Source organism: Dermacentor variabilis, chromosome 1, assembly GCF_050947875.1.
Source record: "Dermacentor variabilis isolate Ectoservices chromosome 1, ASM5094787v1, whole genome shotgun sequence".
Lineage (NCBI taxonomy): Eukaryota > Metazoa > Arthropoda > Arachnida > Ixodida > Ixodidae > Dermacentor > Dermacentor variabilis.
The window spans coordinates 12,114,448-12,140,357 of record NC_134568.1 but is presented as its reverse complement, the minus strand read 5'-3'; the positions used below and the strand labels follow the sequence as shown (position 1 = coordinate 12,140,357).

The following is a 25,910-nucleotide window of genomic DNA, read 5'->3' as shown; positions in this document are numbered from 1 at the left end:
TCACCCGCGCCTTTTGTGTTCCAAGGAAATTGGGGCGAAAATTGCCTGCGCAGTGCCATCGGATACAAAACCAAAACTACTTTCGCGGCGATCATACGCTCTACCGCATAACACGGTTGTACTGCGGCGAAGCTGACTTTAAAACCATCGGTGAAAAAACAGCACGAAATTAACGCGGGGATGAGGGAGGGAGAGAGAGAAAAAAGCTTTTATTGTCAAGGTTGAGTGGTGTTTTCTTTCCAAGTGGATTCGTACTAACTAGCTCGCATTCATACCCTTTTAAGTTGACTTTAATTATCGTGCGGAGAAGCTCGCTTTAGGAAACCGGTCGCCATTCTAAAAAACTAGGTGCGCGTTAGATTTCTAGTTTAGTTAGGAGCTTTAATGTCATTTCTGCTTTAGTTTTCTACTTTTAGCGCGACAGCGTTAAGGAGCTCGTGTCGCAGAAAAACCGGTGTCGTAGGCGTCGGTGTCAGCGGCGTTGGCCGTGAGCGATAAATCCCAGAAGGCACTTCATAAATAAAGAACATCTTGCAAGATCGGCTGGTGGGAATTGAACCAGGGTCTCCGGAGTGTGAGACGGAGACGCTACCACTCAGCCACGAGTTCGTTCCTTCAAAACGGGACAAAATCGCCTCTAGTGAATGCGGTGCTGCCTTAGAAACGTGCAGTAGAAAGTTATACTGCGGTGTATATTGGTAATTATGACCATGTAACTTACAGAAGTCGCCGTTTCACGAGTAGTGAAGTACGTTTCCGCTACATTTCTTCTGCGCTCTGCGCACACGCAGAGCCATCTTGCGGCAAACACAGAAGACCCCCTCCTCGCCATGTACGACGCTGCCCCGACACGTGGCGCGCCACTCTCCCCATGATCGCGTCCGCCTTCATGGCGCGTCGCGGCCCGGCTATCTGTGCCGATCGCGACGTTTGGCTGGTGTAGCGCGTTTGAGTAGGCGGTGCGAACGGGGTGCGATAACGCTATCGCGTTCCACTCTTGAAGGCGAAGCTTAAGCGTCCTCCAATTTTTGACACATAGAAAGTGGGCAAGCGTTTGAATCGTCGGCGTGTTAGACTCGGGCAAATACTGTCAAATGTATCAGCGGTGTGTTCTGTCGTTTTTTTTTGTGCATGTTGTTTCATTCTACCCGCCGGATAATTCGACCAATTTCGTCACTCCTGTCAGAGTCGAATTAACGGAAGTCGACTGTATATCTATCAGAAAATTGAGAAGCATGGGAAAAAAAGTGTAATTTAAGTTTAGTTGCTAAAAGGAATGAACATAGGGATATATAATGGAATGCTGCTAAGAAAATATAGTGAATTTTTGCTTATTAAAGAAAATCTGTTCAAGGCAAATTCTGCCAAGGCTTATGCTCTGATAAGCTCAATAGTTTAGATTTGTTTTGTTTATTGTGGATTCAGCACATGTCTGTTCAACTAATATATGATGAAGAATTTATTTTACAGGTCACCCTGCTACATAAGCTTAACAGTTATGGCATATGTGGTATTGCATCTGACTTGCTTAAGAACTATTTGAATAACAGATAGCAGTATGTTCAGGTTTATATTTTACCCTCCGAGAAATTGGTAATTCAGTGTGGTGTTCCTCAAGGATCAATAGTAGGACCGTTACTGCTTTTAGCATACATTATAACTGTTACCGCTAGCATACCTGAATCTCCTAATCCGATCGTGTATGCTGATGACACGTATATAGTTTTTTGATCTTGTTCCTTGTCCCAAATGGAAGCTAGCTATGGTAAATGCCTATTTAAGAAAACTACATATCTCGTTCATGACTAACAAGCTAAGCCTTAATTTGTCATAGCCAAACTACATTATTTTTCATCCAATCAATACAGTAGAAAGTATCACTCTGGAAATTGTCTACAAGCGTACTGAGGTAAAGTGAGTTTCAAACAATACATTTTTTGGTGTTTGGTTTAATGAGAATCTTTCTTGGAAATTTCACACCATGAAATTAGTGTCTGACCTGAGTAAAACAGGTGGTTGTCTGTATAAAACCTCTCACTTGTTGCCACCCTGGTTAAAGATATCCATGTATTACGCACTTGTTTACTCAAGGTTATTGTATTGCATTCTTGTTTGGGGAACTATGACGCCCAGTAATTATCTAAAGCTCATTTCAACTCACACATGTGCTTTGCATGCAATAGAGGGGTTTTATGGCACACCTTCAGATTTACCCGTGTCATTACTATTTCAGAAACATGGCCTCTTTAAAACAAAACAAACACCACTCTTACCACAATAGGACGCTTGGTAAGCCAGAAAAAGTGCAATAACAAAATACAGGTGGCGACTCCTCCTTGAAGTTCACGCACCAGCTCACTGTGACATCATGGATTTTGACTGGGTCTCTAGGGACTAGTTAATTTTTTAGCGGTAAACATGGACTACATCGTGTTTTTCTAAAGGAGCCAAAGGTTGGACATGGGGGGTTTCAGGAACTTTTTCTGAGCCAGCTCAGCCTAAAGACGAAAAAAGTTCTTTGGAATCCGTGACACCATAGTGATGTACCGGCGTTGAGGATTCGGCACAAAATTCAAAAACTGTAACTTTGACCTTCATTTTCTCTTCGAATAAACATCCAATTATTTCGAAATACATGACAACAGAGTTTTCATATATTGTTTTATCCATCTAAACTGATTTAGTGTCTCGCTTTAGTGTCCCTATACTATATCAATCATCATCAATTGTATTTTTCTTGTCCAGACTATTTCAGCAGCCAATATGCTTGCCGCACGAAATGTAAACTTTTATTAATCACAAGCACTAATTATGGCAAGCAAACACTAAGCTACCAAGTTCCCATAGCAATAAATTGATTTCCTTTTGAAGCTGAATATTACATTTTACAAAAATGTTTTATATCTATCATTAAAAAGCAACTAATTGAACAAACGGAATGAGATATTTATTTAGTTCATATACTCTACATTCATTTTGCTACCTTTGAAATGGTTTTCTCTTACAGCATGTGTCAGTTTTTTGAAATATTGTTCTGTGTTTTATGACTGACATTTTTTATATATCTGTAAAAAAAGTAATGCATTTTTAGTTTATATCTCTCATACGATAGGTTGTGTATGTATTCTAGTTGTTTACATTTCTTGTACAAATTTGATGCATATTGGCTTACTGCAGCATCCTGTTTACATGCTTGTAAAGTTAATTGTAAAATTGCTGTGAAGTGCTTGTGCTCAATGCCAACTGTTTTACAGGTCACTAGGATCCTGTCAGGCTCTTGCCTTTTGTCTTGGTGCCCTCTTTTCATTGAAAATGAATAAACTTTCACTTTCACTTCATGCTTGTCCTAAAGAGAGTGTACTGTTACTCCAGAGCCTATTGTAGAAGTGAAACAGCCATATGTGACATTGTTTCAATCAAGTGAAACAGTATAAAAGAAACTTCAGGTTACAACTGAACAGTGAATAACATGATCACAATCCAGATCAGTACAGAGTCACGCAGAAATAGGCGGTATTTGCTCAGACTCTTCTTGAAGGTCACAGTAGAAACCCATTGAATACTTTAGCAAGGCTTCCTTGATCCAGCTCAGCTTATGTACTGAGTACAAGAAAGTGCTCAAGGTTTAGGCTGCTATATCACATTTCACAGTACAATTACTTCTTCAAATTATACCAAATTATATTTATTTCATACTATCAGTTTCCAAACTTGCAAAGCTTCACACAACCACTAATATCACAGCCTGCCTACACTTGTGCTTAATCTGCCTGAACCTTCTGAAGTGGAAACTTGAAGAGCTGTAATGAGTAGTCTTAAAAATGAAGCTCACCAAGGACAGCATCAAGAAGAACAGGTGCAGCTCCGCAGGCCTGAGCCATCTGTTCTACATCCTTGTAATGCCAGGTGCGGCCTGTGCTCGGGTTCTTAGGGCCAAGAGGTGGCCTCTAAAGTTGAAAATGTAAGAAAACAGCAGCATTTCAGTGCTCTCGAATATTATGCAACTAATGGAAACTTTCAGTAAGTGAACTGGAGTAAAAAATACATATATATTGCCGCCTGCAGTAGTGGGCACAAATTGTTCAACTGAGTAGCGCCAGGCTTCGAAAGACGACTGCTCACCATCTGCAGTCCAACGGAGTTACGGGGCAATTAAACAAGACCATCATGGACATGATCTCTATGTATATTGACGTCCAGCACAAAACATGGGATCACATCTTGCCTTATGGGACCTTTGCGTATAATACCGCCATACAAGGAATAATGCGCTTTACACCATTTAGTCTCCTTTACGGCTGTGAAGTTCAGACGAAGCTAGACGCTATGCTACTGTGTCAAGACGAGGAGTGCCTAACTACTGATGCCGATGAATTTGCTCAGTGCGCTGAGGAAGCTGGCCAGCTTGCGTGGCTGCACATCGGTCAGCAGCAGCACGCAGATGCATGGCGTTACAACATCCACCACAGGCAAGTATGCTACAAACCCGGCGACCAAGGGTGGGCGTGGACTTCCATTCGCCGCCGCGGTCTTAGTGAAAAGTTGCTCAGCCGGTATTTTGGCCCATACAAAGTGCTGCACCACGTTAGTGACCTAAACTACGAAGTCGTTCCGGACTGTGCGGCTCAAACACGGCGTCGACGACTACCTAGCCCTGACATCGTTCCCGCCATACACATGAAGCCATATGTTGCGCATTCGTGATTATTTTTTTCATTTCTTAATTTTTTATATTTGTGCTCATATTTGCAGCTAATGCAGTTACCTATCTGGTTCTTGAGGCTCTGCACGTCAAGCTTCACCACTGCTGTACTTGTGGTTTTCCTGTCACTGTGACTGTGTTCTTTGTGCGAGTATCTGTCTTGACCATGTCTCTTTTCCCCCCTCTTTTTCTTACACCGCTTCTTCACCATCGAGCCGATCCTCTTTTTGAGGGAGGAGGAAAATGCTACCTGCAATAGTGGGCACAGTGCAAAAGATGAGGCAGGAAGAACAAGAAGGAAGAAGTGCGCATGCTACCCCTGCCGCTTGATAGCCAGATCCCACTGCCGTGTTTTTCGGGAGTCAGCTGTCTTCATTAAACGTCGCGAGTCCTCTTTGAAGACACATGACAATATGTTTTCGGTATCAAAGGCCATTTTCTTCACAACAAAGCTTGCATTAAATTAATGCATAGCTTGCTCAGTGTGAAGGGAACACCTCTTATGAAGCTCATGTTTATCAGAGTAAAAAAAGCAATTCTAGGGCAGTTCTGTCTAATCACTGACAAATTTCTAGAGGAAAAAACAAAAACAAAATAACAAAAAACAATGTAGAGCTCTTCTTAATGGTACACTTAACTGAAATCATCATATGCAAATGTGCCATAAACAAATTATGCATGTGCTTTAGTCCCAAAACTTTGCACCTGTGAATGAATCACACCAGTACCGTGCACACACTGGTGAATGTAAAAGAAGGGAAATGCACCTTTAAGTTTGTTTTCTCATGTTTGTGTTTCATTTCAGCATGACAGTGCACTGAATATATACCTTGACCCAGAACACAGACCAAAGAGAAAACGGAAAAACCCGATTTCTCGTCAACACATTTTTATTATGCTCTACAAAAAGACTTAAAAAGGTACAGGCACTAAGCTGTTTGTACGCATTATCAATGTCAAATGTTTACAAGGTATGACTTCTGCAAGAAAGCCGAATTCCCACACAGTTTTGCCACGCAGCTTGTCAAACACAGATCAGGGTGTTTGCTGCACGCTCTACCACAGGCCAAACGTGCCCAGGCTATGTGGCAATCAAGCTTCCTTGCAGTTCCCGTGCCTCACAAGCTTTTGAGGCCAATGGTACCATCCAAAGCCACTGTACTTGCGGCCAGTGCAAGCACAAGACTGTGATGTAGCTAAAGTGCTGGCCTGTCCTATAACCTTAGAACAGGCACACATTACCAGAGTGCTGCTGTGCTGCCTCATAGTGACTCTGGCAATGACTGCAGTGGTCTGGAAACTTTTGAGAATGAGAGTGCATTAATTTTGTCATGTACATACCATTCTTCACCACCATGCTCAACATCGCCCTGTGGCCAGTGTCTTTGTATACTGAAGCTGAGGTGCTTGCTAGATGGTTTCTCACCACAAGGACGTTAAAAAGGAGCTGTTCACTTAAGTTAAATTGTGTGTACTTTGTATGGTTTGCACTGCTCTAACAGTAACCTCCTCCTGTGTGGCACGACAGTAAAAATGAAGGCACGAACATTCATTGAAGACAAGGGAAGCCACTTGTTTTTGACGACTACTGTATTCTTACTCTCAATTTCCCGAATCGTTCCTGTGCCCTGCATTTCTATGACCTTGACTCTTACATTCCTGTTGCTTTATGTTAAATAAGAAGGTTTCCTGGTCACTTGCTCCTGAGACTACGTTACACAAGATGTCAGCACTGGAGATGTGAGTCCAAAAATTGCATTTATCTTTTAAAAACAAATTTTTGAAAGATCTTGGTTGCAAAATTATGCTTCAGCATTGTTTTATCATTTGCAAAAGAAATCAAGGTGTTCATCTAGCCACAAGACTGCAAAAAATTATTCTAATCGAGATGGCTGTAGGGGCCTCATTTTTCCATTCATGCTCGACTAGTGAGATTCACACCCACAAGTTTTGCCTGGATGGTGAGCTTTCCTGGTGTAAGAACAAGTGAGCAATAGCCAGCTTATTCCCCAAATTTTACCAGTGCTCAGTCAAATTCACGCCCTGTCGTGGAGATGGCCACTTCTATAGCCATACTGTGGTTAAGCAAAGGCCACAAAGGCTTTGAGGAAGTTCTACTGGAGCTAGTCGTCCTTGCAACTCGAGAGTTGGTTCACTCTGAGCAGCCAGACAGGCCAGAGAAGAATCAGACAGACAGCTGAAGAAGAAACGACAGAAACAGAGAAGACAGAGAAGAAACAGACAGCTGTAGCTAAATCTCGTCATCACAGTGCAGCAAAGAAAGCAGGAGGAAAGCTCGCAAGAGAAATGGGGGTACCACATTTGCAGCAGGCAAGATTTGAAGTTTTACACTTCTGCAAAGACTGGTCTGCATTCTGCCCAAATTTCATGCAAATCGACCATTTATAACAGTAAAAGGAATGTTTAGAACTTTCAACTTCGTTTTTTCTCTTTATTCAGTCTCTTTTTATCAATCTCTGCTATATTCACTTCTTGCGCACCTAAACTATTATATACTTAATTTGGCTCAATCTTGGCCAAATATTGCATGCACATGCATAAAAATGTGTAGAATGCAAGTATCTAGGTCCTATTGTAATTTTTGACAATTTTGGTCACATGCATTTTAGGAAACCAGTCATCTATGTTCTCAATAACAATAGTTTGGGATCAAAAAAGTTTTTTTTAATATTACAACTAAAACAAAATTATTTTTGAGCTTATTTGCAATAAGTTGTCCATAAGAAGCAATATGTGCTATTTTATAACACTTGACTATGTCTGGTATGAAGCCCAAACCTTTCACAAGTGACCATACCTTTCCCCCTTTCAGGTGTCACCAAAAAATAACCAAATAAGATATTGAAAAAAGACTAAGGAAATCTGAGAACATAAGAGATTGTACTCTATATTTTGTATGAATTTCATACAATTAGCTTCATTATTAACAAAAATTGATCTCTTAGGCACATCTCCTAAGTGTCAATATATATTCCACCTCCACCACAGCAGCCTGAAGAAGTGCTCGTTAACACAAAAATGTGAGGAAACAAACATGTTCACAAGCGGTGGGAGGGACAGCTGTTGACATCTCAAGCGGTGGAACACTGCATGCGTCAACCAAAGGTTGTGAGATTGGTTCGTGTTAGTTGCAAGTTGCTTTTTCCCCCAAATGTTCATTATTTTCCCTTCATTTAATTTATCACGTATGAAAAATTACATTTACATGATGCTCTCCTTTACAATAAAAGACGTGACTCCTCTATTCTTTCTCTGTCTCCAGTGGCTGTTGGCTTCTATAGTAATTATTTAACCTAACTGGGTCCCTCAGTTTGCTGCTCCTTCCAAACAGTAAAACAATATGCTTTGTAGTAGAAACCAAGGGTTGTAGAGTACTGCTCTGCACCACACTGTCATGTGCCATTTGTCTTTTTTTGCTGGCATGCAGTCTATTATGCTTCCATTTCTGCATGAACTTGGCCCTCTGTGTCATGTAAGTGCGTTTGTTGCAAGGTTTGAGCGACCTCTACAACTGTCACAAAATGCCTGTTTATCTTCCACATTTAACAAATGGCATTCAACGTGGCAACTACACATCACACTTGCACCTGCTGGTGGCCACGAGTTGTTTCATTCTTTTCTTGTGCATGAAGGCAAGCCCCATAGTGTAAATGTTGGCTCCAGCCTGAGATATCCCTTGTTCGAAAACATTTTAAAAGTGTAACTCTGGCGTTTTATGAGCCAGAACCACATTCTGATTATGAGGCACGCTGTAGTAGGAAACTCCATATTAAATTTCGACCACGTGGGGTACCCTTAAGGTGCACCTAAATATAAGTGCATGAGCATTATCACATTTTGCCCCCATTGAATTGTGGCCACTGCGGCCAGGCTCAAACCCATAACGCCATGCTCAGCAGCAGAACAGCAGGGGAGCTCTTACGGACTGGAACCATCTACTTTGTAGATCTTGATTTTTTAAGCAGCAGCCATTCCCAATGTGCTATGAACCACCTTTTTTCACCAGTGAGAGACCCAGTGTCATTTCTTGATACTTTGAGGACATCAGGCGGAGTCATGAAGGCCCTCATCAAAATGCAGAGCCTTCTCTGGAAAGAAGTGACGGTGCTCATACTCAAAATCAAGCAGCATATATATTGCAGCAGGCAGCACCACTGTCGGCAAGATCTTTGCATACCAAAGGAGCTTGCTTCTCAAATCTGGCATTTGAAAGAGAATGCACAGACAAGTGCAGGATACTATCGAGTTGCAAGGACTTCAGGATGAAATTAATAGAATAATTGAATATGAAGAAGGTGCTATTAATGCAAAAGTGAAGCTGAATCTCGTAATTCTGCAAGTCAAGGTGAGCACATTTGAAAGATGGTAGAAATCAGGGGCGGTATTCTGGAAGTGTCCACCTAGTGGACATGTCCATTTTGTCTGCTGCTGAAGTTCTGATTGGCTGGACTGGGATATGCATCAGAAGGAGACCCAGTGTCAGAAGTGACCCAGTGCCTTCATGCAATCAGCACTTCAGCAGCAGACAAAATGAATGTGTCCACTAGGTGGACGCTTACAGAATAGCTTCCCAGGTAAGCAACAGATCCAGAAAAACAAAGTGGAAAAAAATCCTTTGAGTGATCTAGACAATGAAAATGACACATGCAATCCAGCACCCAATGGAGAAATAGAGAATGATGGTAACAAGGTACCATCCATTACTGTTCCCTCAGATATTCTGCATGACGGAAATTTTGGAAATCACAAACCTACCGACCGACTAACCGACCAGACCGACCGAATGACCATGAAAAGATTATATACTTATTTGTCGCACGCTGAAGAATTCAAGACTACTTACCATAATTATGGAGTTGACCCCTATCCAATAGATACAGAAAAATACAAAGCAAGAGATAAATTTTGTGTTGGTACTCCTTTGAGAGTGCTTTAGTTTAGCTGAGACAATCACAGAAGTCATCAGACAGGCTTCACTTGCTTCTTTACTGTTACTGCAAGGAGCCCCAATGTTATTTCAGCTGCACCATTATGGTTCTGTTTACATTCTGCACATCTACAGCCCATTCTGTGCGTCTGAGTTCAGCATGTCTGTCATCAGTTTTTACAAAAACAAGCATGTATCTTTAGTAGCTCAGCACATGGTATGCTGTTTTCTCACATTTAATTGAGCTTGAAACAGCAATACTAATCGCTAGTGCCTCAGGTTGTGCAACATAAGCTTTTATTCTATGAATTTTTATCCGTATTCCAAATGGCCATGATGCCAGCTTAGTAACAGTTCAATTCACTTTGTACGAACAGTACTGCATATTTTGTGGCTGATATCCTATCTCCTACTAAACAGATAAAATAATCTGCTGATAAGTAGGAATGTGTAAATATGTGAGTATTGCATAACATGGATATAATGAATTATTGGATACAATGACGTAAATAAAAATTCCAGTTGGCCACGTTTTATATAAAAGGGCTAACCTATAGCTATAATGAAACCAAAAGTAATAGATAAAATGCATTATCGGGTACAGGGAAGTGAATATTTTCTCACTCACAGTTCAAAACATGTTTCTCAGAAGGCAGGCATTCCGGAGTGATATTCTCGGTCAATGGAGAGCTTGAGATTTCCAGCATTCTGGTATACGCAATGGTGTTTGTGTAATACCGGGTCAGCGGACACTGGTAGCAATGTCTTGTGATGCTTCATCCAACCACAGTGCCTTATAGACCTGTTTTCGTGTTCGTTTCGTTGAGTATTTAAAGTATTTAAAGTATTTAAAAAAGCAACATTTTCATGATCACCCCGCTGCTGAATATTTACACCAGCACCGAAGTAGAATACACTTGGTAACTGCAATAGTAGTTCCGTGTTTGTCTGGCTCAGCTCTGTGCCACCACTTAAGCCACTCACGTTTACGCCTCTGCTAACCAGGTAATCTGCAAATGATACCAGAATACCAGACATGCTGAAACTTTCTAATGATTTTGGGAGATAGAGTCACTTTTGCATAACTCAGTGCCTCAACATCTTGGCATCTACAAGCAACAGGATTTCTGGCTCAGTGCCAAGATAGAGTGCTTGGCACTGTGAGAGAAGCGCTATCACCTGTAGACAAACAGTGACACGCTTCCCATGCCGAGTCACGTGAAATCTCACGCAAGTGATCAATTCCGACAGGAATTTACTGAAGATACAGCCCCTGGGTACGGTGAACTAGAATATATGGGCAGTGCGACCAAAGCATGCTGCATCTTATTGCTTAAAAGTAAACATCTTTGTCAGTCAGGGATCTATCTGTCTGGCTGGGTGGGAAATATTAGAAGTGAAATTCGCTCGAGCCACGGTCAAAAAGTTCCGGATGCTTCGGGACTGGCTTGGTTATTATTCAGGGAGTGACTGAAGCTGCTGAAGAAACTGTTTTTGAGGGTGACGGCGAAAGAAGGTGTCGAGGTTGTGCACAAGCCATTGTCAACGTTCACCCAGTTGCTCCCGCGGCCAAAGGACTGACCATCCAAGAAGAAATGCCAGGGGATTATTTACAAAGTGTCGCGATCTAAGTGCCCCGCCACTTACCTACATTGGTGAACCCAAGAGTTTTTCTGACAGAATCCACCAGCACAAGAACAACGTATGGAAACTCGAAGCCCAGTGCAGCGCTCTTGCTGAAGATTGTGAGAAGCATGAGCATGCAATTGATTTTGATGGCACCTCTGTGATCGACATCGAGACCAACCTGGCTAGAAGACTCCTGTTTGAGTCATGGCACATTCAAAATACTCCCGGCAACATCAATCAGTCATTGGAGATGCTCCCCCCTCCCCCTTTGTATGCAAACGGCCTTCGTGACGCTACGGAGAGGAAAGATCACAACACAAATAAGAAGAGAGTTTAAAGGGCGCTGTTTCTTTGGCCATTTCAGCCACCCCCTGAAGAAGGGACTGAGCCAGTCCTGAAACGTCGCGAAGTTCTTAACCTTGACTGCAGCAGTTATAGTTTCTAAAGCATCTTATTGCATGAGTCATGCGAAGTGGTACTCATAGCAGCGGCATTGTCGTCGCTTACTATTGAACATGTCTAGCAAACGGTAGCTCCAGCCAGGGCCGTTCTCCAGCGCACCTAGCACTTAACTGCAACACACATAATTAAGTTTTCTTAAAAATAATGTGTGCAGGTTCACACATTGTGCCGTGTGGTGTTGTTCACATGCAATTGATTGAAGTCATCATGCAAGCATGAATTTTGCTGGGCTTTGACGTGACTGGCATGCCACCGTACAGTCGTTATCGCTGGGATGGGCCACATGGCACCGAGCGGCCAATCTCAGCAATAATGACAGTGTAGTGGCTTTCCAGTCATGTCAGCCAGCTCTCACCTCTTGACACGAACACCAATGAGTGACACACAATGACACACAAAATGTTACGAAAGCAATTTTATCTCCGAAAGTGAATGACTGAGAATACCACCCTTGCTGAGTGGCTTAAAATGCCAACACACAGCATCAGGCTTGCGTTTCTCTCACTTAGATGCAATGTCGGACTTTTTAAAAATTGATATCAGTGTGTACTTTTATATTGAATATCGGATATAATGAGGTCATTGTATAGTGGCACCTGTAATTTCGTTATAACAAGGTTTGACTGTAGTAACCAGTCAAGCAAATAAACTTAAACCTGACAATTTGACAATGCACGTGTCTTACTTAATGCAGGCACTAAAGAGAGAGAGAGAGAGAGAGTGAAAGCCAATCACAGAGCAGGGACTGAGCATAAATGAAGCAACCCCTCAGTACTCGCACAAATGCTAAACTAAGAGTTGCTCCGTTGGCTAGGAAGATCCCCAACATATATCTACATAAATCACAGCTACCTGTGAGAAAGTGAGACACACAATGTACCATATTTCTGTGCCATCACATGTGTGCTATGTCATGTCACTTGGCCCATTGAAGAGAAACCATGCCAGGGATAGTTTGCACCATGTGTCTTAAGGCCACCATCATTATCAGCTTCAAAGCATTGTGCTGTAGCCACAGAAGTGTGCACATCTATCTGGGCACAATCGTGATGATGACAGTAATGAGCTGGAAAGCTCACGTCAAGGGCAGCATGCCCATCACAAGTCTCTAGATAAGCAAGCTGGTATGCTATAACAGCAAACAAGTGACAATGCTAATTTGTGTCAGCATAATCACATCATTGCTTCTTAGTATCTACATGTTCTCAATAAAGCTTGTGAACGTGTTGACAAGGCTGTAATTGAGAAAACTTCTTGAGGTATCCATGCCAACTTGAAACGTCAGAGCCACTGCTGCAAACAAATACAGATACCCTTTGGTATTCAACAGGGACTCAGCCTTTTAATGCAGTACATATCGTTACGCGAAGGACGAGTCAGTAAGATGAGCAACTATTTACAGGTTATATTTACAACAGCGGTTGCAGTGGTGACCGGTTAGATTCACCGCGCGAGCCCAGTTCGTTCTTCCTCCTCTTTTCTGGAGTGATGGTGCCCACATGCCTCGTTCAAACAAACAAATACCACACGGGTGTAGCAATATTATTTTTCCAATAAACATGTGAAGAAATTTGCAAATCAAGATGCTAATACTAAAGCCTATTATCTTCAATCTGAGGCAGACCACATGCTGCTATGTCCGTACCTTCTCTGACTTGCGCACAATGCCGACCAGGTTTACCTCGCCTTCTATCTGAAAAAGAGAAATGAAGACAGAACACCAGCATCAGCATGTATCCTATAGGAGCTGCTGTATAGTCAAGAGTGAAGCACTAAACTCAGTAGCAGTGGTACAAGGAATAAAAATTTGAAAAGTGCAATAATATATCAGTGGCCAAGTTGGTTGGACAAAGTACTATTTCCAGTGTAGAGACGCGACAAATAAATAAACAACAACAGAGAGCACCAACTATTAACTAAAGTTTATTGTTCGATTCTGCAGAATGTGTGTGTTGTAATCATAGAAACAATGACATCCGAAAAGTACACTGTCGACACATTGAGCCTGTCGGGCCCTTAGGCCCTCTCTGTAGCGCGCACGGGGGAAGCCTTTGAAACGCGCGCCACAACGGCACTCGTCGCATGGAGCATGCGCACCGATCGCGTTATCGTAAGAACTCGTGCGGGGACTGCCGGGAAGGGAGCTGCCCGATAAGAAGGCAGCGAAGACGGCACTCGGGGCTTTTTGCGGGGCGCGGGCTTGGGGAGGCGCTGGTGGGGCGTGGCCCGTCTAGGTTTCTGTCCGAGCGTGCTACAGAGCAGGGGGAAAAGCGTCTTTGTATTGTGTCTGCATGAAAGAGTGCTCTTGTTGTTCGCTTTTGGGACTATCTGTGCGCCTGGTTCGGTGCTTGCTTGCTTTCTGCGCTTTATGCATTCTGTTATCGCCCGAAAGATTGTGTTGGTTGATGGTTTGTAGCGGCCGTTCTTTCGTCGCTCCCTTTGGCTTGTATATTTTGTTGCCTCGCTATTTTGCTTCTTTGCTTTTGCTGCTTTTTGCTGCTTTGCTTCTTTACTGCTTGCTTCTTTGCCTTGTTCTTTTCTGCTATTGGCCGCGAGGCTGCGGTCATTTTGAGTGTTACATTCTATCGTAAATTAAAGCGGTTCTTGTCCCTTGCGCCTTTGGTCCTTTGTCGTGCTGGTCGCGGCTCGCGGACCCCCTGAGCGAAGGCGAGGGGCCTTCATCTGGCGCCCAACGTGGGGCCCGATGTCGGAGCGAAACAAGTAGGCCTAGGGGGGATTGCCAGCTGCCTCGAGATGGGGGCGGTTCCCTTGTTCCCGTGCTCGTGGTCCCTGCGGTGCGGAAGCGTACTCCAGAACGAACAAAAAAAAAAACAACGAGAAAGAAGAAAACCACGTTGGGCGCCAGATGAAGGCATGACAACATGACACATCTAAGAAAGACATTTAGGTTCCTTTCCTGACAGTGAGAATGGAAGCCACATTGATGGACATGTCGCCAAGGCCAGCAATTTCTCTTGCCTCCATGGTCTCTCACATCAGGCTGTTGTGCCTTCTCTGCAGCCACATTCGTTTCATCAAATCTCAGATGACAGTAGTCATAGAAAATGAAAAAAAAAAATGAAGAAAGTATGGAAGAAAAACAAAGAGCTCAGGGGTTGAAGATGTCAAGCTACTAGTAATTGCGCAGAAATGGATACCGAGCCATCAAGTGGAGGTACCGTATTTATTCGCGTATAACCCGCACCAAAATGTGAAAAAACGCGTTTAAAAAGTGGGGGTGCGGGTTATCTGCGAATTTTTTCCTCGGGAGGGGGGGGGGGGGGTCGGCTTCACCGCAATGTGCGGCAGCCTCCCCGTGTAGTCCGCCATCCCCATCGTCATCGACGCTTGTCAAGCCGATGAAGGGCCAACGAAAGGCCAGCATTGTTGAGCCTCGCGTTAGGCGCTGTTTAGTGTACTTACCCCAGTTTGCACTGTTTGCCTGCTTTGTTTTGGCATCATGAGTGCGACTCGACGGCAGTGTTTCACAGCGAAAGAGAAGCTAAAGATTATAGCCGCTGCCGAAGAAATCGGCAACAGAGCTGCTGCAAGACAGCATGACGTCGACGAGTCGTGCATTCGCGACTGGAGGAAGAAAAAAGAGAGTCTCGAAGCAACGAACCGGAACAGGCGAGCGTTTCGGGGTCCGAAGACTGGCGCGTACCCCCACCTCGAGACGCAGCTTGCGAAGTTCATTGAGGAGCAGAGAAGTCGTGGCCACGCTGTTTCGACTGAGATGGCGCAAATGGAAGCCCTGAAGTTGGCCCGGGAATTGAACATTCCACGTGAGTTTCGTGCAAGCCGTGGATGGCTTCAGCGCTTCATGCGAAGACATGGATTTTCTATGCGGCGGCGAACAACCATGTGCCAGCGGCTTCCTGAAGCCTACGAGGAAAAGTTGTTGAACTTTCAACGATATGTGATCGCACTTCGGAAGGAGCACAGCTATTTGCTGTCTCAGGTGGGAAATGCTGATCAAACACCTGTGTACTTTGAGATGCCGATGGACACGACCATGGAAAAAAAGGGCTCCAAATCAGTCAGCGTGCTGACCGGCGGAAATGCCAAGCTGCGCTGCACAGTCATGCTATGCGCTTTGGCTGACGGCACGAAACTGCGCCCGTATGTGATTTTCAAACGCAAGACGCTGCCTAGCATTCCACTGCCCCCAGGAATCGTTGTGCGTGCGGAAGAAAATTCGTGGATGAACAGTGGCCTAGTCGGTGACTGGCTTCGAGTAATCTGGGAGCGAAGACCTGGGGACGTATTCTGAAACGTTCGCCGCCGCGAAAGTTTCGCCCTGGCCACGCCTCCGCCGTTGCGGCGCGCGCTGAATGGCTGCTTTGACAAAACCGGAAATTCACTTGCGCCACCTGAATTTCCGGTTTTGTCAAAGCAGCCATTCAGCGCGCGCCGCAACGGCGGAGGCGTGGCCAGGGCGAAACTTTCGCGGCGGCGAACGTTTCAGAATACGTCCCCAGGTGCCTTGCTGGCACGCCGGTCGATGCTCGTACTAGATTCCTTCAGAGGCCACTGCACTGATGCGGTGAAGGCTCGCCTTGCCGAGACCAGCACCGACCTCGTCATAATACCTGGCGGCATGACGTCCATGCTACAGCCACTCGACGTGTGCCTGAACAAGCCGTTCAAGGCACACGTGAAGCGGCTGTATGCCCAGTGGATGGCCGACGGCATGTACGCCCTCACACCGACGGGACGCGTGCGAAGGCCTGATATTCCATTGCTGTGCCAGTGGATCGTGGATGCGTGGAAAGCGATACCGGCCGATTTGGTGCGCAAAAGCTTTAAAAAATGTGCGATCAGTAATAGTCTGGATGGTTCCGAGGACGACTACGTCTTTGAGAGTGGCGATGAAGCCTCGGATGGCAGTAGTGAGAGCGGCGACGATTAAGAATCGGATAACCAGTGACGTGGTGGCGGTCGTTTGAATAAATGTTCTGAAAACGAAATGATCACTGAGTGTGAGCTGCATCTTTCTAGCGCTCATTTTTTTTTTTTCAGGTAAACGTGCGGGTTATACGCGAGTTTTTTTTTTTTTTTCCGCCGAGTTCAAAGTTAGGGGTGCGGGTTATACGCAGGGGCGGGTTATACGCGGGTAAATACGGTATTCCACTTGATTTCTAACCCTCTTGCAGCCATCAAATGCATTGATTACACTGTTTATGGAGAAATATCGAGAAGGGCATTAATGTCTGCCATGTGGTTTCTGACAATAAGTCACCAATGATGCAGATGAAAGATGAAATGCAGTGTTGAGCATTCCGTTGGTAAGCAAGGCATTCCATGGCCTGAGTGCAGAACTGCACACACAACAAGAGTCACTGTTGGGCTGTTAAGCCTCTCATTTTTAATGCCATTTTTCTATATTATGCAGGAAAGAAAAAAAAACAATAAAAGATTCGCATATCTTATGCATATGCGTGCATTGGTGATAACCAAAGCTTTCTTTGATATTTACTAAGAGTAAAATGTCCTCACTTCAATTCTCTTTCTTCTTCACTTATATGTAGCTCAAAGCTCAATGCACACTCTGGTACCATTCTGTTCACTTCACTTATTTCTCCATGCTCGGTTGCTTCTGTTGCCAACTTCTTCACTTCTTGCCTCTTGTTCTGCTTGTCTATTCGGGCATGTACCCATTCTGAAGGATTGGCCAAGAATGCTAACCTACACCGAGGTACCTGACCAACTGCACATACCCAGTGGCCCATACCTAGTGCCACTGCGTATACTTAGGTTGTTGAGTATACACTGGGTATACACTGGGTTGTTGTATACTTATTTATCATTTCTTTATTTCATTTATTAAGCACAAGTAATTTCCCCTATGTTGTCCTTGGTGTCAGTGTTTTTTGGCTTCTTATGATATGAGTAATAAAAATCGGGCCCCTCGGTTAACCCCCTTTCTTCTCGTTCGGAACAGAAGAAGTGGTGGGTCCAACTGATGACAATAGAGGCTATTGATGATAGACCATAACATGGCATTGCCTTTATCTTCAGCGCAGATGTTGACCAGATCACAAATAGACAAAACGAAGTTATCAGTAGCCTGCTTGGTAGTGTTGAGAGACAGTGTTGTTGCTTTCTACCAGACTTGCAGATAATGTCAAAGGTGTACTCCTGTAGCCATAATGCCCAGTGACCATGCCTTCCTGTAGGATTCTTGAGTGATGAAAACCAGCAAAGGGAGAGCCAGCAAAAGGCACAGTTGTCGGTGATGACAGATAACATGCGGCCATATAAGTAGGGGTGGAATTTTTCCACAGGCCAGACTAGAGCGAGGCATTTGTGCTCAGTTATAAGAAAATTCCACTCTGAAAGAAGGCAGCTGGCATAGGTAATGATATGTTCATGGTCGTGCTGGTGTTGGGCAAGGACTACATCTATTCTGTGGCCACTGACATCGGTATGAACTTCTGTAGGAGCCGAAGGGCCAAAATGTGTCACAATATGCAGTGCTGTAAGCAAACAAACCAGGGTGGAGAGGACAGAAAAGAGATGTCCTTCTCTTGAGTAAGTTGGCAAGTGCCCAGGCAATGTCGGTGAAATTTCTGACAATGTGACTGAAATAAGAGCATAAGCCAACAAAGCTACGGACATCTCTGACTGAGCAACGAACAGGAAAGAGTTGCACTTGGCGCACTTTCTTAGGCTCAGGTTGGACACTGCTAACGCTCACAAGGTATCGGAGAACAATGACATGGCGTTGAGCGAAACAAAACCTGGAACAGTTAAGTTGCAGGCCAGCTCGCCAAATCACAACAAGAATGCTGACAGGTGGACCAGATGTCTCTCAAAAGTAGGCGGAAAGACACTGACGTCATTTAGATATCACAGACAAGTGGACTATTTATAGCCCCTAGTGAGAGAATCCATCATTCGTGTGAAGGTAGCGGGGCATTATATAATCCAAAAGGCATAACCTTGAGCTGGTAGAATCTATCCAGCATGGTGAACACAGTATTCTCACATTCTATGGTATCAACATCAATCTGCCTGTAGACATAGTGCAGGTCAATGGAGGAAAAGTATGTGGCTCTGTGGAAGCAGTCCAAGGCATCACTGATTTGGGGCAGTGGGTATATGTCCTTGTGCTTGATGTTGTTCAAGAGTCGGTAATCAACAAAACAAAGCCAACTGCGTTCTTTCTTTTTTTTTCTTCTTCTTCTTCTTTTTTTTTTACTAGCCCTACAGGGGACGCCCACAGGCTGGAACAAGGTTTGATAACGGCTATTGTGAACATTCTGTTGACTTCTCCTTGGATAACACAACGTTTGGCGAGAGACATGATAAGGGTGGCAGTGGATAGAGCTCACGTCACCTGTACAAATTCTATGCTGGATGACAGATGTTTGGCTTATAGAATGATTATCAAAGTCAAAGATGCCATTGTATGAGTCCAGAAAGATCAGCACGTATCATTCCGGCAAGGGCAATGCACTAGGAACTGGTTGTGGTTGGAACGAAGGATGAACTAGAAGGACTGGTGGGATCCAAGATGCAAATTTTGCAGTCTTTGGCAGCAGTGAAGGCAGCGAGCAACATGCCTGCACCAGTGTGTGATGGGGTGCCAAATAGATAAAAAGTAAGGCACGCTTTATGTACAGACTATTAACAGATAGAGGCAGCCAAGATGGTCGAAGAGGAATCACGCACAACATCCTGGCGATCATTGTCTGATTCATTACTCCAAGGAAGTGTCCCATAACACTATTTAAACTATTTGCTGACATATATTTAAACTTTGTTGCAATTGGTACAGTGAACGGTGACATCATTGTAGGCTTCTGTCATACTAGACAACTCTTTGGGGTGGAAGACATTGCGTGATTAATATTTGGAACACACACGCACAAAAACAAGGAGCAAATGTCATACTGCAACATAGCACTGTTTTTCTACTGTCTCAAAAGAAAAAGATGTGAGAAACCTGCCACAATCTTTTACATACCTGCCCCTGTAGCCGCTTATGGGGAGGTGTTGTGGACTTTGGGACCCAGCCACGGTTCACGAGGATTGTGAAGCTTGAAAAGCCAAACAAAAAAAAAAGAAATTAAAACCAAGAAGGAGAGAAAAAAAGAGGGAGGGACCTTAATGGGAGAAAGCTGGAGAGGTCGACCTGAGTGACGTGCCTCTAGCCTGCTACCTCACATTGCGTAACAAGTAACACTGTGTAACAGGGAACAACAAAGATGGGGTAGGAAGATAAAGGAGGAAAATGAGGGAGGGCTGGTATGATAATTATGACAATGAGAAGCAGACACTGTCTAAGTACTGCTTTATGCAATGTGTACCTGCACACAGGGTGTCTACCAAGTTGACATTTCCAAACTCCCTGAGTTTTCCAGGTTTTCCCCGAGTGCCTTTGCAATATTGACTGAGTGACGCAGAACTTTGTTTTATGTCAAGACGGGCTGACACCACATCGCCCGATGCTGTCACTCTCTAGTAAGCATGTGAAAAAGAAAACAACTTAAACCAGTTTGATAATAAGAAGTGGTGTTTATTTTATTCAAAAAGAGAACAGAAGGGAGGGGTTAGTAAAATGTACAGCGAATAAAATGTCTTTAAAAAAATGGCAAAACCCATTGCAAATCAAGTCGAACATTCTCGATCAAATACGAATAAAAAGGAGATGCATATAGCAGGAAATATTTTCGAATATGAGCTATTTATATCAACTGGTAGCAAGCTCATTGGTATGAAGCCCAAACTTTGTCACAAGTGAGATTCTCTCTCAACAGCTGGTGAGTAAACCTTAACTGTCCTGAGACTTCTGACATACTCTCAGCCTGCGCACAGTGCCTCAGTGTTGCGTTTCACTCCTTTAAAGTTTATTTTGCTTTGGATGAGGGACACCTGCATTTCAGCGTCAGCCAACACTGTTTTTTGAGCTCAAGCTCCTTCAAGGCGGCGGCACGCTTCCTTTCCCGTTCATTTCTCAATGCGTAGGTCCTTTCTGTTATCGTGTCCCTTCCACCGCGCGTTCGCTCCACGCACCATTTGAAGCATCCTGTCGATCAGTTGTACAGTCAACATCCGATTTTTCGGACTCCCTAGGGGCCGCAAAAACGTCCGAAAAATCGGCCAGTTGGAAAAGATGAATGCAATGTCTATTACTGCCCTTAAGGGATCAAATCGCCACATGCACATCTGAAAAAGGTCTGAAGGCCGGCCAGTACACTTATTAGACATATCGGTGCTCGTACTGTGACAGGAGATGGCGGGTGCACGCATGTATAATTAAGGAATACACACTGCGTCTCGTGGCAATTGCCCCTTCCCGCGCTCGTTATGCTTCACCGCAGTAGTTTTGCGTATGCTTCACCACGTAACACTTCTGTACAGAGGCGAAGCTGCTTTCGGAAACCGGCATTATGCAACGCGCCGTGTTTTCCAAGCTTCGAAGCCAATCGCGAGGACCAAAAAGGCGGAGTCGATGCCACTGCTGACATCGGTGAATTCTTTCAATGAAAAACACGGCACAGAACGGCAATAATATTAATAGCGAACGTCGAAGTAGCTAGGCGCAAGCGTTGCCGCAGTTACAGTGAACTGCGCAGTGGTGGCTACGGCTGCCAGCGGATCTGCGTGCGAGCGCGTTTGAGGCGGCGAGGTAATCAAAATGGCGGCGGTGGTGGCTTTGATAAATGCCGTTTGGGATCTGCGGTCACGGCAAAAAGTCTGGAAAATCGGACGGTGAAGGGTTCTTAATTGCGTCCGAAATTCCAGACGTTCTTATGCATTGACTCTATGGGGTACGTGGTGGTGCCGCGACGCCATCCGAATTATCGGGCGTCCGGAAAGTCGGTCGTTGACTGTACACTGGTAGCTCCTTCAGCGGACACGGCGTCAAAGATGATTCGATACGATTCCTCTCCGTACTCAAGCCAGCATTACTGCGACTTTCGTTCCCGTTCAATAAAATTACAGCTCATTTTCCCTGATAGAAGCATAAATTCCCTGAGTTTTCTCAGAATATTTCCAGGCCATTCAAAATCCCTGAGAATCCCCAATTTTTCTGGTTGGTAGACACCCGGTGCATTCATTCCGAAAAGCAGCTTAACACTTATTGAGCAGCCGAAGCAATTGAAATCAACAATTTTGATTGGCAAAAACAACAGCTCTTGCAACTCTTTGTCGCTCAAAAGTGGCATGGCTTGCATTAGAGCACATGGGCCCAAGTGTGTAGAGACACGCTAGACACCAGAGGTGATGCACCCTGTCATCAATTCGGATAGCTTCTACCCCAAAAGAGTAATTAAGCCATTTATATATGGTAAAACTATTAGGGCAACGCGAGAAGCTAAACTTGCTCATTCTGATTCATATTAGTCTTGCCCAATTCAAACCAAGAATTACTCATAAACAACACAGCTGAACGCTTATAAAGGGGAGAATCTGACAGTGGTACCAATGACAGAAAGGCTTGACGTCACACTTGTTATGAGACTACATCAACGAATAATCATCATTGCCACTGTATCTTGGATATTTTATTGTGCTTGAGCAAGTGCTGTTTTGAGAGATACTAGCAAACCTTACAATAAGAGAGAGATGTAAACTCAACATTATGCTGGCACTTTTAACAAAGATTCATCTAGAGCAACACAAAGCAATCTTAAAGTTTGTGATATTGCATACGGTCAGAGCACATCATGATCATGACTCCTGTTCCATGAGTGAGTAGTATAACTGTTAGCCTTCTTATTCAAACACATGTAAAAAGCAGAAATTGTTTCCTTAGGCAGCTGCTGAACCAATACGACGTAAATTTGTTGCACTTGAAAGAAAAGGTAAAGTGTTAGTGAGCATTTAAAATAGATGTTTTATTTAGGCCTTGGAACTTAATTTTACATATCTAATAGTTACTATTAACAATTAAAAAAAGGTGAAAAAAATTGGAGTATCAAGTTACAACTCTTTAAATCCACTACAAAAATAAATTGCAATTCTGTTAAGTGTACCTGACAGACCATTTATGGCAGACAAAATCAACATAACTGAGAGTTTGCATGAAATTTCTACCTAGGGCATGTGAGCTTTGTAAAAGCCTTCTTCATTATATAGCAATATTTTCTACATTATATAAAATAAGACAAGGCTATATTCCATGCACATAAGTAATAAATGACATATGCAACATGAAGCACCTGTTTGCATTCGCACAGTTCAATGCACACATCTGTTACCAGCCTTTTCTCTGGGTCATGGAGCATGATGAGCAGGAGCACTGCTCATCAATAAGGCATGAATGACACTAAAGCTTCATAATATATGGGATAGATGAAGATGATTGCACCTTATCACACTAATAGCAGCTGGGTACGCCAGCATCACTGTGTTCTTATGCAAAGTTGGCAACACTGGACTGTTTCAAACTTAGAAATACAGTTACACTTTGATATAACAAAGTCGGTGAAATCGGCAATTTGCTTTGTTATATAGAAATTTCTTTGTATTGAAAGTCAACCCTTATGCAAATAAGTAGAGTCACTGATCGATCTTATTGCGATAGCAATTATGTATATGTACTCTCCAGGCGCATTTTTCCATATAAAGTCCAATTAAGGGAGGTGAAATTTTTGCTGCATGTCATATACTGTATGTGTGAGTGAAAACGTGCAAGGGTGGGCCAGTGAACACGGCTCAAGGGGCCCAATGTCATGTGCACGAGAGAGGAAGGCAGTCCGGAAACGTGGCCTTTTCTGCCGCGCACGAAGCACGGGGGTGAGGCGAGGGAGAGGGCGCATTCTTCTCCGGCGGCTGCTGCTTATGGCGCAGCCGTGTGGGCGCCGTATCTTGAAAGCAATCTGTGACGTGGCCAAAGTGCATGTCAGCGTGGGCCTCATCTTCAAAGCAATCTGCGATGTTTGCAGAGTGTGTGTAGTGCTGGTAGCTTTGTACGTACTGTACTTTCGATGTTTCGTTCCCGTTAAAGTGAGAGATGCACGAACGTCAATTTGCTCGCTGCTGCTACCGCAATTCCTCACTCCAGCATTTTGACAGCAGGTTTCCGCGCTCATTGAGCGAGATGTATTCATGTTTACCTGTGTGCATGTGACACTGTGCTTGTTAATTTAGTTAACACACACTGGCGAGCTAGTTAGTTGATAAAACTACTATCCTTGGCTGTCTACTCATTTGCTATTGCAATCAATGCTTCGCTTTTCAGGCGAAACTGCGACTTCTTTCCCACCAAGAAGTTGGCCCCCGCAAAATGTAGATGCCACAGCGGTGCCTCCACAAACTGCCATTAAAGGACCATGCATACATATACTTTGTCCACTCCACCCCCGGTGCTGGTAGTGTGGGCAACAGTAGGAAGACGCTGTCATGAAAAGTGCCGACAGTAGGGAGCAAATGCTTTGTCTGCCTCTCACTTTAACACATCTCCGAAACTCGAGCTTATGCATCCTTCAGTACTAAATGCACTGGAAGACAGCGCATATAATGCCATACTATCTCAGCATGCCCACTATTTGCACACGTGGCAGATTACTTCCAAAACAGGGTACACAGGCTGCATATGTGCTCAGTTGCGCTGACAGCCATGCGCAGCCATGGCTGCGCTGAAAAAGGAGACGCGCACCAACCTGTTCCCCCAGTTCCTCCCCTCTTTACATGCGCTTGATCGCATTAGTGCGAGCTCACACTAACCCTCCCCTTTTCTCCTTGCTCACTCAACAAGACAGCGCTCATCAAGCCACGATCCTTCTCGGCTCACCCTCGCATGCTTTTACTCGCACACAAAGCATGCAGCGTGTGGGGTGCGAGAGGATCTTATCGCACTTGGACTTTACAAGGAACATGACGCGGCTTCGCTTTGGCAGTTGCTCTTGGTCACGTACAATTCGACAGGTGTGTTCACAAGCAGCCGCTTGTAATTCAATCATTTGACCATCTGTGTTCATGGAAGTTTCCATTTGTTGTCTCTGTGGCGGCAGTGAAATTTTGCTTGTGTATAAACACAATTGTGTATAAACACAATTGTGTATAAACACAATTGTGTATAAACACACCTGGTTATATTAATGTTCTAAATACATGGTGTTCTATGGACAACTAATGAAATATAAAATGCTTTGTTATATTGAGAATTTCTTCATATTGAAGTTCGTTATATCAAGGTTTAACTGTATACGCCTTTCTAGCTGCAGATGAGAAGCACAGTACCCTAGGAATGTTATGTCACCCCAGCACTAAGTGGTACACTAAATGCATCAAGATTCATCAATGAGTTGGCACCTTTGTTTACCTTGCTACATACTAAGAGCTTAAAGGCAGCAACAGTGACGGCACCATGGTTCGCAGCAGCACTCACTTTCGGTCCTTCAGCTTGAAAGGTGTGATGACCAGGTTTCCTGTCTGTCCTGGTGCAGTGATGATGCCACCTCTCCTCTTGCGTGAGCCCGCCTCTGAGTCCTCCTCTAGCTCGATACGTGATCGCGGGCCCACATACATTTCCCGCTCGTGGTCAAAGGTACCAGTAACCCTCACCTGCCGGTACTCCATGTCATTCAGCTCCCTCAGACTGCACAGCACAAAGAGAAGTTATTGGCTTCAAGTTCGCTAGAAATTCTGTTCTGCGTGAAGGCTACTGATGAAAACGTGTGTGGCCATCTTAAAGATAAGTGGGCTCGTTCCTAGTAGAAAGCTGAATCAACGCAACAGTTGTCACAATTATAATCTGCCCTGAAGTTGAAAGACAAGCATTCAGGTTGTTCCAGAACAGTAAATCCACATATATAGACCAAATATTGCAAAAACAACCATGACTCTGAATACAGCTTTGGTTGTACCACCTACTAGAAGAAGATCGTTACATAAAGAAACAAGAAATTCAACACGATGAGGGTGTTTGATGCAACACTAAACATATTACGACATGTCATACTGCTCTGAAATGCCACACAGGCAACCAATAAAATTGCTGATGTTGATGTCCGCCAGTATCTCTGTAGAGATAAATTTCAGTGAACAAAGGTGTCTGCTTCGCTCGACTAAATGTAGCTGACACTGCAGTGCATCCAGCTCATTTGTGTTGAGTCAATAACAAAGCAGATGTTTAGACTATTCCTAAGTCAGGTAAAATGTAGACGTTTAACAGCCAAAATTAGTAATTAATATGACCCTTAATTATGAGCA

At 44.0% G+C, this 25,910-nt stretch overlaps 1 protein-coding gene across 3 annotated transcripts in view; it reads right to left on the bottom strand.

Moving 5' to 3' along the window:
- Surf1 (surfeit locus protein 1) overlaps window positions 1-25,910 on the bottom strand; it is a 42,319-nt gene that overhangs the window by 2,572 nt on the left and 13,837 nt on the right. For all 3 annotated transcript variants that reach the window (XM_075684870.1, XM_075684861.1, XM_075684878.1), the window contains exons 4-7: window positions 25,087-25,296; window positions 19,714-19,786; window positions 13,387-13,434; window positions 3,833-3,947 (exon numbers count right to left, since the gene is read on the bottom strand). In XM_075684870.1, coding sequence (XP_075540985.1) covers window positions 3,833-3,947; window positions 13,387-13,434; window positions 19,714-19,786; window positions 25,087-25,296 — 446 coding nt within the window. The remainder of the gene's footprint in view (window positions 1-3,832; window positions 3,948-13,386; window positions 13,435-19,713; window positions 19,787-25,086; window positions 25,297-25,910) is intronic.